Below are 18,298 nucleotides of genomic sequence, written 5' to 3'. Positions count from 1 at the left end.
ATAATAATAATAAACCCAATTATTTGCATCATAATTATTAGACACGATAAATTTGATCCGATCAAATTACACAATCTGAACCGAATATTTTTAATCTTTTTTAAAAAGACAAATATATCCTAAAAGTTTAAAAATGAGTTTAAAAATGATTTTTTTATTTTGTGAATATTTAAATTTCTAAAAGTTTAAAAATATAATTAAATCTCTAAAAAAATGAGTTTATTGTTATTATTATAAAAAAAATAAGTTTTATTCTAAGTTATTAAGAAATTTAAAATAATCAATTCATTAATACGTGTAATAATAATGCGAGACGTAAATGTCTTTACAAAAAGACGTTTTAAGCGTCTTTATAAGAGCATCTCCTTAAAAAAAATCCAAATTCTCAAAATATTGAAAACTAAAATTACTCACAAAAATTGACAATTTCATGGATAAATTTATCTTTCATACCAAAGTTTTAAAAATACTATATCATTTTTTTTAAGAGTAAGTGTGTCCATTTATAATCTTTTGTTTGGAAAATGATATTTTAAGAGTACATTTTTCACTTTAATCTTCGATTTTTACCCAAAAAAAAATAATACAAAAGATTAGTAACATGTAAGATATGTTGAACCAAAATGTAGGTACCTCAATGAATAAAGAAAAAGTCATAGAATATATAATCTCGTACCATTGAAAATAACAACAACAACAACAACAACAAAGCCTTGTCCCACTAAGTGGGGTCGGCTACATGAATCAAACGACGCCATTGTGCTCTGTCATGTATCATGTCTACAGTGAGACCGTTTACATGTAGATCTCGTCTGACCACCTCATGGATGGTCTTCTTAGGTCTTCCTTTGCCTTTCGCCCTTTGTCCATCTTCCATCTCATCCACCCTCCTGACTGGATGTTCTATCGGTCTTCTTCTCACATGTCCAAACCACCTGAGACGCGATTCAACCATCTTTTCCACAATGGGTGCTACTCCAACTCTCTCCCTTATATCTTCATTCCTTATTTTATCCAATCGCGTATGACCACTCATCCATCTCAACATCTTCATCTCTGCCACACTCAGCTTATGTTCGTGCTCCCCTTTAGCCGCCCAACACTCCGTACCATACAGCATCGCCGGTCTTATAGCGGTGCGATAGAATTTACCTTTAAGTTTTAAAGGCACTTTTTTGTCGCATATAAAACCAGATGCACTCCGCCATTTTGACCAACCTGCTTGGATCCTATGATTTACATCATGTTCAATCTCTCCATTATCCTGTATGATGCACCCGAGATACTTAAAACTTTTAACTTTTCGTAAGGTGTTCTCTCCAATTTTCACCTCTATATTGGAGTTTTCCCTTCTTAGACTGAACTTACATTCCATATATTCCGTCTTGCTACGGCTTATGCGCAGACCATACACTTCTAGAGCTTCTCTCCATAACTCCAATTTCTTATTTAGGTCTTCCCTTGACTCTCCCATAAGGACGATATCATCGGCAAAAAGCATGCACCATGGCACAGGCTCTTGGATGTGCTCTGTGAGTACTTCCAAGACTAATGTGAAAAGGTATGGACTTAAGGATGATCCCTGGTGTAATCCTATACCAATAGGGAATTCCTCTGTCACACCACCTTGAGTCTTCACACTAGTTGTGGCCCCATCATACATGTCTTTAATTGCCCGAATATATGCGATCCTTACTCTCCTCTTTCCTAAAACCTTCCATAAGACCTCCCTTGGTACCCTATCATACGCTTTTTCCAAATCAATAAACACCATGTGTAGATCCCTTTTATTACTACGATACCTCTCCATCATCCTTCTTAATAGGTATATCGCTTCAGTGGTAGATCTGCCTGGCATAAATCCAAATTGGTTCTCTGTTACTTGTGTCTCTTTTCTCAACCTCCGTTCTATCACCCTTTCCCATAACTTCATAGTATGACTCATAAGCTTAATCCCTCTATAATTTTCGCAACTTTGTATATCCCCCTTATTCTTGTAGATAGGTACCAAGGTGCTCTTTCTCCACTCATCAGGCATCTTCTTTGACCTTAAAATCTCATTAAAAAGCTTGGTTAACCAGTTGATGCCTTTTCCTTCAAGACCCTTCCAAACCTCAATCGGGATATTATCAGGTCCTACTGCCCTGCCATTTTTCATCTGCTTTAGAGCCTCTTTTACCTCGAAGTCTCGAATCCTTCGATAGTAGTCAAAGTTTTGATCTTCTTCGCTTGTGCATAATCGACCAAGGCTCGGAATAGTCTTCTGTCCCTCATTAAATAACTCGTAGAAGTAGCTCTTCCACCTTTCATTAATCTTCTCCTCTTGAGCCAACACCTCTCCATCCTTATCCTTTATGCACTTAACCTGATCTAAATCTCTCGTTCTTCTTTCCCGGCTCTTTGCAATTCTATATATACATTTTTCTCCTTCTTTCGTGCCTAAAGACTGGTAGAGACCCTCATATGCTCTTGTTCTTGCTTCACTTATAGCCACTTTTGTCTCTTTCTTAGCCGCCTTATATTTTTCCCAGTTATCTGCATTGCGGCATAAAGACCACTCTTTAAAGCATTCTCTTTTTATCTTTATCTTTTCTTGTATACTCGCATTCCACCACCAGGACTCCTTGTCTCTTGGTCCTATTCCTTTAGATTCACCAAAACTTTCTTTTGCTGTTCTTCTAATAACTTCTGCCATCTCCCTCCACATTTCTTCCGCGCTTCCATTCCCATCCCACTTTGCCTCTTCTCCTACCCGTCTTAGGAAGCTTCTTTGTTCCTCACCTTTCATTCGCCACCACCTCGTCCTTGGGTTCTTCGTATGATGTCTTTTCCTCAACTTTTGCTCAACGCGAAAATCCATGACGAGCACCCTATGTTGTGTTGTCAAACTCTCTCCCGGGATAATTTTACAGTTAATGCAAAATTTCCGGTCGACTCTCCTCAACAAGAAGAAGTCGATTTGAGAGCTTGTCATGCCACTCTTATAGGTTATAAGATGTTCGTCTCTCTTTTTAAAACATGTATTTGTGATGAGAAGATCAAAAGTTGAGGAAAAGTCCAAAATAGTTTTACCCTCAGCATTGATCACCCCGAAACCATGGCCTCCGTGAATACTCCCATATCCAGTCACTTCTCTCCCAACATGGCCATTTAAATCTCCTCCTAAGAAAATCTTATCTCCCAAAGATATGCCTTGAACCAAACTCTCTAGATCCTCCCAAAACCTTATCTTGTGTTGTTCGTCCGAACCCACTTGCGGTGCATAGGCGCTAATCACATGGAAAGCACCTCCCTCCACCACAAGTTTGATAGAGATGATCCGATCTCCCACCCTCTTGACATCAACTACGTCATTCTTCCACTGCTTATCCACAATTATTCCAACTCCATTCCTATTCTTCACCTTTCCTGTATACCAAAGTTTGAAACCAGAAGAATCCAACTCCCTAGCCTTTGCACCAACCCATTTCGTTTCTTGTAGGCACATAATGTTAATCTTCCTCCTTGTCATGGTGTCCACCACCTCCATGGACTTTCCTGTTAGAGTGCCTATGTTCCATGTCCCAAATCTCAACCTTTTGTCGCTTCGACCTTTACCTTTTCCTTTGTGAACTAGCTTATTTACCCTCGTCCGTTCACGAAAACGCGAGAATCCTTGCTCATTTAACACTACATCCGGGCACCGATGCAGCGGCTCTTGCTTTGACACCGTACTCGAGCCATACGGCGCGTTACTTCCGGGTAACGACCTAACTTTAGCGCAATAATGTCTTTGATTCATGTCATGGGGGGTTCGGCTATATTTTTACGTTGGTTGCCGAAGACCTAACACAACTCTCCTCCTTTATCCGGGCTTGAGACCGGCTATGTACTGCAAGTGTAACATAGGCGGAGTTACCATTGAAAATATTAATAATAATTAATTAACGATTATAAATCATAAAATATGTTGGCATATAACATTACTGATGAATAAATTATATGTACCTCCAACCAACAGAGCTTTCATTGATTGATTACGGAAACGGGACGGACTTTAGTTATTTTATTTTGTGGGGAGGGGGGTAACAACTAAAACGTACCGTAATCATGATTACCTGATTTATGTAATAAAAATCCAAAGAACAAAAAGAGCCAGAAAACTTGATATTCTTAGGAATGTTAGTAACAGTGACAGATCACCCCTTCCATATGATTCTTGTATATTCTTTTATTTTTTTATTTATTTTTGGATGTAGAAAAAAGCACCAATCAATAAACATCATGAAAAATTAACATGCAGTGCAGCCCCCCCCCCTTTCTCTCTCTTCTTCTCTTCCTTCCTTCTCCTTTAATGGATTTATGGTAACTAACTCCACTTAGTGATGTATCTAACTTCCTTTAAATGTGGAAGAAAGTTGTGAGGTGTTTTATATTCTATTGAAAATTGATGGAACTCAACCTAATGGTTCAACAGAAAATCCGTGACATGCAGGCATACTCAATCAACACACAACAATTACTGAGACTCACAAATTTTTTGGCACCAACCAACCACTGACTAATTTTGCAAAAAGGCAAAAGCTATTTTGAAAATTGATATAACCCCCTGTGACTGTGAGGGCCGGGAGGGAGGCTCATAAATATGAAAACCTGGAACCTAAACTCAATGTCTTGTCTAACATAACTGCCTTTTATTTTCTTTTGATTATTCAAAATATGCCTTTCTCCAATCTCACAATTTAATGTGCTCCCTTCCTATTCGCTGCTTGGTCGTTGCCACATTAAATGCCTCCCTTAGAATCTCTCTCTTAAGAATGGACACACCCATCAAGCCTTAGCTTCTTCACCACTCTTTCTTTTCCTTCTCCTCACTCATAATGCAACCACTCACGTAAAACTTTAAACCTTTTCCTCCTCCTTCTTCCTGGATCTTCCCTTGCATTGTATTGGACATATTTAAGGTAAGTTTTTTCTCGTCACAGATTAATAATTAAAGTTTTCATTCGAGAAAGAGCAGGATCATTGGCGGATCGGATCGGATTGGATTCGAGTTGCATGCAGTAATTATTAATAACTTGGGATATTGGTACGGTTCAATCAAAAGGCGGCACTTTGTAATACAAAAGCTCCGTGTTATTTGATTGAGCCGTGCCAATATCACATGTAAGTATGTAACTGATCTCTGCCAACTCAGTTTCTTGTATCCATGGCAAATTGGCGATCGAGCTCACGATGAAAGGTGGTTTTAGCTTTTGTTTTTTGTTTACGGTATACATATTATTGAATCATATGCTTTAATTTAATTTGAGTTCATGAGCAGGAGTGAAAATCCACATGAGATGTGAACGTACGTACGTCAATGAACGACAGTAGTGAGTAGACTACCACTGATTGATTCATTTCCTGTGCAGATTTTATCTTTAGCAATTTGGTTTAGGCGGAAAACTATTCTTAGCAGATAAGCAAAATCATCAATTTCGGTGCACAAATATTGCTTCTATTTTTTCTTTTTTTTTTTTCTTGCTTCTTTGTGGATGGTACTGCTGGTAGGGACTTCTATGGAGGGCAGATCAAGTGGCAATTTAGTAGAACTTTCTTTTCTTCTCTTTTTGGACAGTTGAATAAAAAATATTATGTGCATACTAAAATTAGTCTTTATGTGTATAAATACATATATTATTTTATATAATTTTAATATAAGTTTATTCAATTAACTCATTTGATAATTTCTTTTTTACGTAGACATAGCATAGTTCAGATTGAATTATAGCAGCTGATCTTCCTCTTAACTGCTTTTTAGTTACTTTAAAACAGGTTAAGGACAATGTTAAAATCTCTTTGGAAATATTTCCTCCGGAAAGGTCCTTAAAAGAGATCTCTACGTATAACGTGTTATAAATTGGGTGCTCCTATAATCAATTCTCTAACCTGAGTTGTTAACCAGTGATCATCTCTGTTTAACCAGTGATTATTTCTTTTTGGAGTCTCTTTTCTTTTTCAGGGTTTAGTACTTTAGTTCATACTAGAAGAATTAAGGATCTGATAGCAAGTCCTTCTCTTGTAGACTATAATAATAATAATAACAATAATAACAATAATCGACCAAAAAAAATAATAATAATAACAATAACACATATATGTAGACTATAGTGATTTATTGGTGAGAAGCAATTATTATTTAGAGTTAGAGATGGCAGAGAACAAGAAATATATATATAAAGTCCTCCGGCCATTACTAAAAGAATGTGGGTTGGGTTGGTTGGTCATACAACTATACTCTTTCATTCTCTTCTATTCTCTTCTCCAAAATACTAAGCTGCAAGTGTTGACTATTGAACCTTCTACTACTAGCACACATATTATGTATAAGTATCTGCATGCTTCATTCATATCTTCTTCCCCTTAAGGTTTCATATCAAAATGTTGCAGTCCACAGTGCATTTTCATCCTCGCCGCAGCGCTGGTGAACCACCTTTATTCTCTCCACAGACCTGCAAATCCCACTGCATCTCCAATCGAAAGTAGCTATACACATGTTGCCTGCCTGTGCTTTCCACTCACAATCTGCATCAACCACCACTACTGCAATTATTACATTATTTCAAACTGTCTAACAACATTCAGATTCAAAGTTTTCATTAGTTCTTCTGGTGCTTTCCGAATAGCAGAGGATCAATGATGATATATGGTGCTATCTGTCACAATTTTTATTAAAAATAAAATGTGATTATAATAACAATTAAAATAGCATACCCGGGGGTGTGCCGCAGCACATTCTCCTGTCATCGATATGCTCCACGTCTAAACCAATGAACCAAGATCCCAAAGAAACATCTTCATTTGCGTATTTATGCAGCACGTCCCTGCCATTATAAGCCAATCATTTCCTATGCTAGTTAGTTATCCCAAATTGCAAGCTTGTCCTTGTTTATACACAATGAGGATCTTGATTCCACTTTTAACAGTTCTCGGTGACGAAAGCAAAACTTACTGATTAGTTGATATATAAGTAGCCAAATCTTGTGAAATGGCATATAGTTGTCCGGTAGCATGACGGAAGTACTTGTTTCCTACCTCACCAAACTTCCAGTATTCAGGTTCATGATATTTCACTCCCCTGTGGTAAAACAGTTACACTAGGAAATGGATTTGAATTTAATTTATCTGAAAAGTAAAAGCGAAGCTTTTCTTACTTCTGAGCAAGCACAGGGCCAGATTTCATGCACCCAATATACACTCGAGGTTTCATACGGTGCATACTCAGAGTCAATCCAAGTGTTGCTGTGAAGAGAGGAACAAGATAAGGAAAATTAGGAAAATGATTCATGGTTATAAGAATTCTCAGATATTCCCATAGAATGCCCTTTGATTTTTATTTTTTTCCACTTTCTAAAAGCTTCTAAAAAATAAAATGCAGAATAGAAATTTCCATATCTAGTCTTAATTTGATAAAATTAAGGCAAATGTTCCTAAAGTAAAATTGCAAATTCAAAGTTCTATAGGACTATTTAGTATTTACCTAAATTCACATGGACATCATCATCAACTTTGACATAAAAATCTGCATCCCACAGAGCAACAGCAGTTGAAAAATAGGTCTTTGTCTTTGCTGATAGTTCAAGGTAGCCCTCAACATGGTTCTGCATAAATATGGATGCATTTTTTTGTTAGTAAAAATAAGTCGGCACAAATTATAGCCTTATACATTTAAATGAAAAAAGATAGGAGAAATAGATCACCAGCCTCAAAAAGTCGCCATGAAGCTTCTCCTCTGCTTCTATAGCTCTATCAAGAATGCCACCTGATGTAGAACTATAGATAAAATGGCCAAGTGTGGTTGATTATTTAACAGCAGAAGGAATATTTTCAACTAACCACATAGGAATTCATCATATACATTATCCCAAAGGTTTCAAGATTTGTCATCGATTTGACAATAATTACTTATCGATTTCTTCATTTAACACAATGTTCTCATATTATATGCATACTACCAATCCATAAAATACAAAGCAATCACGTTAGATATTAAATAGACACCAATGCATCAGAATGAGAAAGAAACAGTTCAGTTTGAAATAAGTTGATGCTAAGGCAACAAAACAAAGTTCTAAGGAGCAAACACATAAGAACATAACGGCAATGGAATAATCATAAATAGGTTAAAGCCATATGACACTGAATATTAGGACACACTGAATCTGACCTGTGACCTATAACAAAACGTATGACTATGCCCTTTTCATCCTCCAACTTCTTTCTTTCCTCAACTGATGACGTTCCATTTCAAACCATGAATCAGATACAATGAATAAGAAAGGAAAAACTAGAAAATGGGCTAAAATGTCACTTGATCACCTTGTGGCATCCAAGTTGCACGAACAGAATCTCTTCGCTTTCTGCTACTAAAAGCTGTATTGATTCCTATAACCATGAAACATTTTTTCCTTGAAGTTGATTCAACTGTTTGTGTGTTTCCTGGTACATGAGAACCATGCATAAAAAATTCAGAACTCTACCAAAGGTAACTAAATATTCACTCCAAAGCCGATATTGTCTTACTCTGTTTCCTGCAATTCGTAAGCAGTAGGTTTAGCATCAGATTACTTTTGATAGGTATGTAAGAAAATTCACAGCAAACAAGAATGGGCTTAGCTTACCTGATGACATGTTGTGTATTTGAAACTTCGACTTGACTGTAATTGGAGTTAGGCTTTACAACCTTTGAACAAAGACAAATGTTATGAAAGAAAAGTGTCACCATCACAGATTTTTCCCCCTAAATAACAAAAGATGCAGCAAGAATTCATAAAGCCTGAGACTTGAGTATAGAAATCTAGAGTTACATATGGCAGAGAAAAAAATTCTACTTGAACTAATCTTGACTTTCATCGCAGACTTAATATTTAAAACAAAGGTAGAGCCATTACATGACATTAGACTGTCGACAAAGCGACAGGTCAACCCTTGTGGCACAATCTTGTATCAAAATTAAGCACTCTGCAATGAATAGCTTCAAGCCCAAAGGGCTTTAACATGATGGAATATTATAACAAACCAAATCAAGTTCACCCCCTACTACTATATACAAATCTAGAAAACTAAGATCCATTAATAACATTTTAACCATTGAATTATATGAGATGTAAGCAGCACAGGTAGGTAATGACAGGATTAGAGACTAGGGAAGAGGTAAGACTGACAGACTTACTAGATTTACATTACAATCCTCAGAGTTTAATTTTAGCTGATCAAACTCACTAGAAGTTCTTGATATTTCTTTAAATTCTGGCGTCAACCACATCCTGTTGCGAAATTAGTGGTTAGCATTATATATGTAGTGATTAGTTTACTTGAGGTGCAATGTACTAATACAAATAGATTAAATTGAACAATCTAAAACAAGAATGCAAGACCAAAATCAAAGGAGATGAACAAATATCCATATTATTTCTTTTGGTAAACCAATCAAAGCTCAACATATTGAATGCACTAGGTGTATGATCCATGACATTGACAATGCAGTTCAGATACCATAGATTATATTCATACATTAGAAACAGAAAACACAACCGACACTGATTCAGAGCAAGCTTCTCTAAATCAATAATGCAATTTCCCTAAAAATATCCTTGCAACCAGGAAACAAAAAAAAAGTGATTATTTTTATGGCAAACATGGCGAATTCTCATATTAGAAGCTTAACCCATTTGCACCATAAGATATAGAAACTCTCAGTCCCTAAAAATTAAAACTTGATGCTCAAATGTAGATACCCAGAAGCTCAAGTACCTATTGGAGAAGAACATTCCAGCACAGAAGCTTCCCACACAAAGAAAAAGAGCCCATTTTCTATGAAGGACACCCCTTGCATTCACTTCCACAGCTCCGCCCTTGCTCTTCATACTCATTTTTCTCTTCTTTGCTTACCTCACTATCAAATAAATAAATAAATCAGGCAAGGAAAGAAAATGCACAAGAAGAAACAAAGATTAAACAAACCGCAAAATGTTAAAAAAAAAAAAAAAAAAAAAAAAAAAAGAGAGGAAAAAAGAAAGATGGAAACTTTACAGGTCGTGTGGCACAGAGTGCCTTTGGGGTAAGTGAAGAAGACTAAGTTAGAAACCCTTCTTATTCTTTCAATGAAAAAGAACCGAAACTGCTCTTCATCATCAATAAAATTTGAAGAATTAACTTGTAACATATAAAGGTAACAGTTAAGTGCTTAACACGGTTTTATCAGATCTTGTTCTCTCTCTACCTTCAGTTTTTGTTTTCACCTGAAAAATCTGCTGTATGTTTCCTTCAACATTTTTTCTTTTTTCAGCTCAACTCGGTGTATATGCTATATAGTTCACATTAAAAAAAAAAGTTTCTTTTTTTCTTTTTTTTTTCTTTTGCATGCAGTAATTAGAATTGTCATACGAGAAAAAAAGAGTTATTTATTTTGCTTATAATTTGCCTAGGGAAAGTGTCGGTAAAGTAATTATCACTGCAAATATTTATCAAGAGAACATAAATTTGTTGAATCCAGTTGGGATGTGAAGTGGGATCCCACTCGAGTCTTTTTTATGTAAACCATGTATGCTATATTTGAAGTCTAACTATATAATTATGAGTTATCTTATCTGCTAATTAGTATCTATTTAATTTGTAAGCTTTGCACTATCATAATTTCTGTCTGAAAAGGTAAAAGTAAGCTATGGTTGATCTTATTGAAGACAATGAGCCCAAAAAAGGGATCACGTTTCTTAGAAAAAAGTTACTTTTGTTTAGCACTTAGCAGGAATAGCAATATGATTTATGATATGATAAATCAAGATTCACGATGTTACATAATCTAATCTTCATTATCTAAATTTATATGCACACACTAGTTGGTGTCATCGTGAATGAATGGCAGACAAAGCAGCAGATAATATTTAAATTAGAAAAATAAAAATTATTGAATTTTGTAGGAAATAATAACTTCAAGAAAACTTTTTTTTGTATTTTTTAGTTGGCTAATTTTTTTAGTTATGAAATTTTAAAATGTGTTATGCTCAATTATGAAAAAATGGTGTGTTTTTTATAGATATGGAAATAATTTTTTTATTAAATTGAAACTTACAAATAGGAGGCTCAGTTTTGTTTTTGGAAAGAAAACTTAGTGTCAGATTTGGGGTAATAGAAAAATTTAAACCTCAGATTTGTATGAGCTGAAAATTTTTTTAAAGGATAAACAAATTTGTGGGTCAGTTTTGTGGAAAAAAAATGATAAACCACAAATCTGACCCTCAAAAATGATAAACTCATTGGCCAGCGGCAGACCTTTAAATGGAACTGAGATTTGCGACGAATTAGTCTTTAACCTGTCGGGTTGAGGGATACCGTTTGGGTAAACCAAAAAAAAAAAAAAAATAAAAACACCACCACAATCTCAATAATAAAAATAAAAAGTGTTTTTAGTTTGTATATGATTTTCAATATAATAATTTTCAAAAAATAGTATAATATTATTTACTGATATATGATGCTCAAGAAAAACAATTTGCTCTTGACGAATTCATTTTTTGAAAATAAAAATATATATATAAAAAGAAAAAGAATTAGTCATGGCGAGTGAATTTGTTTTTGCTCTTTTATAAACAAAATTTATCATCAATCCCGAACGAATTCTATTGGTCTTGATATTTCTGAAAATCACTAACATTCCCATTTTTTAAAATTTCACCTCCCAATAAAATTATTTAAATTTTTTTAACCATTTTTTGGGTCTTGATACCTTTTCTTTCTCTAATTAAGTAATTATAATACATTTTTTGTTACCGTTATCTTATTACTGTGTATAATATTAACACCTTCTGCACAAAAACTTGGTTTTTTTGTCCATTTATCTTGATCTAAAAGTGAAAAAATAAAGAGTGTTGAGGCTGTATGTTACCATACACAGAAGAGAAAGATTTTGTTTCAGGTATAATTTTTTAGTCTAATAGAATATGTATTCTAATTTGGTTCTAAAAGGTTTAAATTTTATTAGCAGAAGGACATAACATACAACTACAAGGCCAAAAACAATGATTAGAGGAGGACATACAAATTAAATAAGCATAAATATTTAATCAAATGATTAAAAAAACCAACTACAATAGAAAGCTTAAATCATAAATCATAAATACAAAATACAAAACAGAGAACAAGAAACTCCCTACTCCCAGAAAATGTAGAACAAGAAATAAACAAAAGAAAATTAAAAGGTTTATGATGGGACACTATTTCAAGTTTGAAGCTCTTGGGGTTGTAGCAGCACCTCACAATAAATTAATGCTATAATATTAGTACGGATAATCAAATATAAAAGATTGCATGGGATTTGATCCGAATCTGGGTCTAACAATAATGATGAATACTACTACTATTGTGCTATAACTATAGATAGTGGTGACTCCAAAACCATAACATATAACATATGATTATGAAGCTGATAATGACATGACCATAGAACATGACAACACTAACATTACTCAATGAAGCCGGTTTTGGTCAAAATGGCATTCCTCACTTTGCTAAGATCTCTTCCTTTGAGTGTTCTTCCAATGCCTTCACACACAGAGAATGAAGAGATCTGGCTCCTTGCAAGCTTCCTAGCAATCAATTCATGTGGTGGAATGATCATACCATCTTCATCATCATCCTCATTCTCATCATCATCATCATTATTATCATCATCAAACCCATCATCCTTTTTCTTGCCATAAATCTTTGACCAGTCAGGGATGTCCATTGGTGCTGAGGACCCTCTAAGACTTGCTTGCCCATCATGATCTTCATCAGAAGAGGGTAATAAGACTCCATTATTAGCCCTTGGTATCTTTCTTGTAGAGGTAGCATTGTGCCATGCAGAACAAGAAGAATATCCAGATGATGATGATGAGTACTTCTTAGACTTAGACACCATTGTTTTTGTGGTTGAATAATCCTTCTTGTCCTTGGTGATCATAGCAGTTCCCCACACATCTTGCTCATCAAACTCTTCACCCCAATCAGCCATTGTTGTGTTTGTTCTGCCTCCTGTAAATGCAAATGGCTAGGTGGTTATGAGAAAAACAGAACAGAACAAGGGAAATGGATTAACAACTGTGATATGATGACACATACATTCATCTATTTTCAGCATTTATAGACATTGATGACACTAGAAAAGTAGAAACCTTGTTTCTTTTTTCACCTAAAGACATCAATATATATTATCATAGCTGCTAGTGAGATAAGATGCTCTCTTTTCTTTCTCTCTCTCTTTTTCTTCCTCGGGAATTAAAAAACAGATCAGAAAGGTGTAAGAGAATAATAAGAGGAATCTAACTTGCCTTTGGCCTCCAAAAGGAAAGACCTTTGAAGAGATTTATCTCAAATGGGGAACACACTGATGATGAAGCCTTAAAAAAACCAACCAGGACAAAGGGAAGAAGCCTTGAAAATCCCTTCCACTGACCTTATAATAGTAGATAGTAGATGCCTCCAAAGAAAGATCACAGGTTTCAAGAGATCAGTCTCTCACAGAATAGTACCTGAAAAAATGAAATAAAAGACAAGATAGAGGGCAGAAAAAGACAACAGATTAAAGCAGCAGAAAGATGTGTATGCGTATGCATATACACACATGCATATGAATGAGAAAAGGTTGTATTTATAGTTTGGCCCATAAAAGAACCACATGCACAGTAAAGAAAGCAAAAAGAAAATGATGGGTCTTGTAGTGAGTTACAGTTATTGATTGATCTCTCTACCTCTCTATAATAGTAGTTTACCTGAGCTGAGCATAAGAGAAAAAGGGGGTGTGGTTTTAATTGCAAGAGTCCAAAAGGGACAGAGATGAAGGACAATAAGGAGGTGGGGATAGCGGCATGCAGCAATGAAAGAAGAGAAGAGAGCAAGTCCCATCATAGCCCCATTAAAGAAGAGGGAAAGAAAGAGAACACTACTATAGCTGTGTGGCTGTATGCTGCCGAATTTATCACTCAGCAGTTGCTGTTGCAGGCCACAAAAAACTTAATTGTTTTCTTTTCTCAATAGACATAATCTCTGAAAAGCTGCATCTTGATTGGCTCCAATGTACCTCCAACCTTATCCTCTTCCCCTCCTAGTCCAATGCAACAAACAGCAGAAGTTGAAGCACAAGAGAACTCATTGAGGTAGGTGACTGAGGTAGTAATAGTATTATTGTATTAGAGTAACTGTGAAACTTGAAAGTGTGAGCCTAGCCAAATACTACTATTGTGTTGGTGGCTGAGGAGAGAATGCAAGTAGAAATGCTATTTGGTTGGGTGTTAATATAACACACACAGTGAAAAACTTACATCGATATATGTAGCGGGGTATTGCTAGCGAATGAAAATCAGACTTCCACCACTACTCAGTCACTTGCTATGGTAGTAATATTCATTATTCAATGCTTCCTGGCTTGCACATTAATTAACTATAGAACCCAGAATTGATTGAATGTGGTACGTATTATGGTAATTAGGAGAGTATTGTTATAAATTCATAGTTTATTAAGTTTATGAGCTAGTAGTTTTATTAAAATTTGACCACACTTAACCAGCAAAAAAAAATAAATAATTTTATACTATTAAATATAATTTTACACTATTAAAAATACTAATAATAACAATAAATTATAAAATTTACTGACCTTCTAACATTTTTTTATTTATATTATGTTTAGAATTTAGATAGTTATATTTTTTGTTATTATTTTAAAATAATTTATAAATATAAAGATATTTTTTAAATTAAAAATTAAGATAAATTCACTTAATTTTAGTTTTAATAGGATATTAAAGTTAATTTGATCTGATATTGTTGACTATTTATTTACAAGTATTTACACACTAAATATTTTACAAAATTAATTTGAGTACATCAAGTACTCAACTCAATTTTTTTTTGTTAAATTCTATTTTACTATGTATTTTAATTTTCTCACTTTATTTTCGTACAGTATGGGCTACTCAATATTTTTTTTTTGTCGTATCCTCTACATATCTAATTATTACTTGTTATTTCATTAAATCAGTACTATTTCCCCTCACACAAACAATATACGATCTAATCCTCTGTCATTATTTAAATAAAAAAAAATATCATTCAATTTTAAGATGATTCTAATACTTAATTTTGGACTAAGATCTTTTAAATAAAATCAATTAATACAATAAAAAATTAATTTATAATTAGAATAACAAATTATATATTTTATAAAAATTATAAATTTGATGATTATTAATTTTTATTTTATTATTTTAATAATTTTTTATTTTAAAATATTTAAATTCTTTAATTTTTTTAGATATTTTTTAAAATAAAAATAAAAAATTATTCATACACAATAATTTAGTCTTTTAAGTAAAGTCTTTTTATTTTATTTTAGAACACAAATCTTTGTTGTAATAAAATCATTTTTATATTTAATTTTTTAAACTAATTATATTTTTCACTTCTTTATTGAAAAAATAATATTCAACTTGGAAATGTGAACATTTTCTAGTGAACAGCCATTATTTATTTTCCTTTACCGTTTTCTTGTGTTCGGCAAAGTGATGTTCTTATCCACTCATAAATATTCTTTAATGCAATTCCATTCTAGTATATTCTGCTAGGATGGTAGGAGTAGTACTATTTTATAATCCAGTTGGCGATTATGCACGTCTATCAATTTACATTTATTACCTAGGATTTGTTACAAGCAGTTTTGCTAGCATTGCCAGCTATCTTGCACAAAAAACCACATTCTATTACTACTGAAAAAATTGTTTTTAGGACATTAAAATTATTATTAACAAAAAAAATTAATTTTTTAATAAAATATTATTATAAATATCTTAAAAACTTCAAAAATTTAATTTTGTTCATAAATTTTTTTATTAAAGACTTTAATTTATTTCAGAGACCTAAATCTAAACTTTAAACAGGTTTAGTACTTTTATTTTATCAACTTGGATATATATATTTTTAACTTTTTTTTTTCAAATAACGTCAATTTCATTTTAGTAAAATAATAATAATAATATTTTTAAAAATATTAAATTGCTAATATTTTAATATTTTAAAAAGTAAAGCTGTTCTCTTTTGGTATTGATTGGTGTCAAATATTTTTAAAAACTATTTGAGTACAAATTAAAATTATGTCTAAATATATCAAATGTTGAAGGTATCAAATTATCAATTTTATTTAACTAATATTTATTTTTTAATTTTTTATCGATTTATATTAATGTATTTAAATATTGTAGTTAATCAAAGAATGCATTGATATTATAATATTTAAGACTGAAGTCTTAGAAATATTAATATTAGATCAAAGAAAATAGTAGAAAACATTTTTGAAATTTAATTTTTTTAAATTAATGACTATTTTTATCAATATATTAATAATAATTAATTTTTTTAATAATTTTTATTTTTAACAACAATATACTAACATGAATTTATTTACAATTTCAATACTAGGAAGAGTAGAATTCCAAAAAACGAGATAAAATGCGTAGGACTAGAAACATAATTCTTAAAGGAAAAGTTTAAGTGGTCAGCAATTCTTATATTTTCTGGTTAATATTTAACCATCAAAATAAAAGTGAGTGATTTTTTACTATTAAAAACATTATTGATGACCAATTAATAGTTACAAAATACTAAGGTAGTGTTTGTTTTGAGGTACTGAGACTGAAACTGAGAGATTAAGACTCAGTATCGTGTTTGTTAGTTCAAAAACTAGTACTAAAATTTTTGTCTTTGTCTCTAAAGTTTCAGTTTAGAGATGGAGACTGAAACTTTAATAACATTTTATACCTAAAATACTTTCATTTTAATTAATTAATTTCAATTTTACCCTTTGTGCAAAATAAATTAGAGTTTCATTTTTGTTTCAATTCCTGTCTCCTATTTTGCACTAAACAGAATACTGAGATTTATTTCAATCAATGTCTCTTAGTCTCTGTCTCTCAGTCTCAGTCTTTCCGTCTCTGTCTCTCTACCAAACGCTACCTAAAAGTACTGGCCCCTAGCATTCCTCATTCTTAAATACTAGAATCATAAAATAATTTTTTGAGTCTGTCTCTAAATTTTAAAAATAAGAGTAAAGTATTTTTTATTTTTGAAGTTTGAAAATTTTTTTAAAAATATTCCTAAATTTTATTTTGTTTCAGTTTTGTCTCAAAAGTTTTTAATTTGCATCAAATATACTTCTAACGGCTCATTTTTAAAAAATTTAAGACCAATTTAACAACAATTTCATAAGAACAACTCTCAATACAAGCAAATCAAGCATAATTTGTATGTATTATTGTTAAATTAGTTTTAAATTTTTTGAAAATTTAGTATATTTGATGCAAATTGAAAATTTCTTAGACAAAATTGAAACAAAATAAAATTTAGGGGTATTTTTTAAACTTGCTAAACTTTAGGGACAAAAAGTATATTTTACCCTAAAAATAAATACTTTAGTCTCTAAAAATATTAATACACAAAAATATTTTTAAGGTTTTATTTTGGTAGACAAATCAGTCTTCAGTCTATTTTTTGATAGAGTAATTATCCAAATTAGTTTCGAAAAATTTAAAAGCAAATATTTTAGTCTCTAAAAAAATTATTACACAAATTAATTCTAGACTTTTTTTGTCACATAACAATCTCCCATCCATTGTTCCGCATAACTCACTAACGGAGAATGCAAATTTGACACACTTTTTTTGTTAACATGATTTTTGCACATTTATAAATCAAAGAAAAATAATATGTATGTGCCACATGTATATGTTAAGTTAGTCTAATTATGAAGTAGAAATTTAGTTAACTTTTTGAGTTAATTGATAATTTGATGATAGATCAAGTTGAGATTCAAATAAAAATAGAAGAATAACTTTAATTATACTTCATTCTTAACTATCACACCAAGTCAAATTATATTAAATACAAAAATATCAAATGATTTCAAACTGAGTTTTTTTTTTAAGAATAATCTCTAATAACTTTATTAAACAACATTATTATTATTATTATTATTATTATTATTATTATTATTATTATTATTATTATTATTAGGGTTAAGTATGATTTTGGTCCCTAAGGTATGGATTGAAAATTGTTTTCGTCTCCAGCCTTTTTTAACTACAAAATGGTCCCAAAAATTTTAATTTGTTTTAAAATTATCCTTTTTACTAAAATATTTATTTTTATTACCAAACTACCCCTAACTAAAAAAAATAAAAAATAAAAAAAGGTTAAAGAGAATCACGAACGGGAGGGAGAGGGGGAAAGGGTCAGGGAAGAAGAGGGGAAG

The 18,298-nt window shown here is 32.4% G+C and overlaps 2 protein-coding genes across 7 annotated transcripts; both read right to left on the bottom strand.

Annotated features, from left to right (window-relative positions):
- Positions 1–6,097: 6,097 nt before the first annotated feature.
- On the bottom strand, positions 6,098–10,880 carry LOC112705790 (probable beta-1,3-galactosyltransferase 2). Of its 4 annotated transcripts, none has more exons than XM_072201605.1 (12): positions 10,054–10,880; positions 9,775–9,916; positions 9,194–9,287; positions 8,643–8,704; positions 8,341–8,460; positions 8,189–8,252; positions 7,722–7,794; positions 7,502–7,622; positions 7,176–7,263; positions 6,974–7,099; positions 6,736–6,845; positions 6,098–6,546 (listed from the first exon to the last, which is right to left on the bottom strand). In XM_072201605.1, the coding sequence occupies exons 4-12, from the start codon at positions 8,650–8,652 to the stop codon at positions 6,398–6,400; spliced, it is 861 nt and encodes a 286-aa protein (XP_072057706.1). In that variant the 5' UTR covers positions 8,653–8,704; positions 9,194–9,287; positions 9,775–9,916; positions 10,054–10,880; the 3' UTR covers positions 6,098–6,397. The 4 variants fall into 4 exon arrangements, with proteins under 4 accessions (XP_072057706.1, XP_072057705.1, XP_029143836.2 ...); XM_072201604.1 differs by having other exon boundaries at positions 8,634–8,704; positions 10,054–10,523; XM_029288003.2 differs by lacking the exons at positions 8,643–8,704; positions 9,194–9,287; positions 9,775–9,916; positions 10,054–10,880 and adding an exon at positions 8,545–8,549.
- A 1,166-nt stretch (positions 10,881–12,046) lies between these two features.
- On the bottom strand, positions 12,047–14,384 carry LOC112705771 (protein S40-4). Of its 3 annotated transcripts, none has more exons than XM_025756743.3 (3): positions 13,770–14,384; positions 13,454–13,529; positions 12,047–13,032 (listed from the first exon to the last, which is right to left on the bottom strand). In XM_025756743.3, exon 3 carries the CDS (start codon positions 13,010–13,012, stop codon positions 12,482–12,484), a length of 531 nt encoding a protein of 176 aa, XP_025612528.1. In that variant the 5' UTR covers positions 13,013–13,032; positions 13,454–13,529; positions 13,770–14,384; the 3' UTR covers positions 12,047–12,481. The 3 variants fall into 3 exon arrangements, with proteins under 3 accessions (XP_025612528.1, XP_025612519.1, XP_025612537.1); XM_025756734.3 differs by having other exon boundaries at positions 13,329–13,529; positions 13,770–14,380; XM_025756752.3 differs by lacking the exons at positions 13,454–13,529; positions 13,770–14,384 and adding an exon at positions 13,120–13,296.
- Between the last annotated feature and the right edge of the window lie 3,914 nt (positions 14,385–18,298).

Source organism: Arachis hypogaea, chromosome 1 (assembly GCF_003086295.3).
Source record: "Arachis hypogaea cultivar Tifrunner chromosome 1, arahy.Tifrunner.gnm2.J5K5, whole genome shotgun sequence".
Taxonomy (NCBI): Eukaryota; Viridiplantae; Streptophyta; class Magnoliopsida; order Fabales; family Fabaceae; genus Arachis; species Arachis hypogaea.
This window is presented reverse-complemented; position numbering and strand designations above follow the sequence as displayed.

What these genes read in the sequence shown, in the direction of transcription:
- LOC112705790 (XM_072201603.1), bottom strand. Translation starts at nt 8,482, where the DNA reads ATGCATGGTTCTCATGTACCAGGAAACACACAAACAGTTGAATCAACT. An exon ending in GGCCCTGTGCTTGCTCAGAA is followed by an intron (nt 7,100 to 7,175) that starts GTAAGAAAAGCT and finishes GTTTTACCACAG; the next exon opens with GGGAGTGAAATATCATGAAC. An exon ending in GTGCTGCGGCACACCCCCGG is followed by an intron (nt 6,547 to 6,735) that starts GTATGCTATTTT and finishes TGGTTGATGCAG; the next exon opens with ATTGTGAGTGGAAAGCACAG.
- LOC112705771 (XM_025756743.3), bottom strand. Translation starts at nt 13,012, where the DNA reads ATGGCTGATTGGGGTGAAGAGTTTGATGAGCAAGATGTGTGGGGAACT.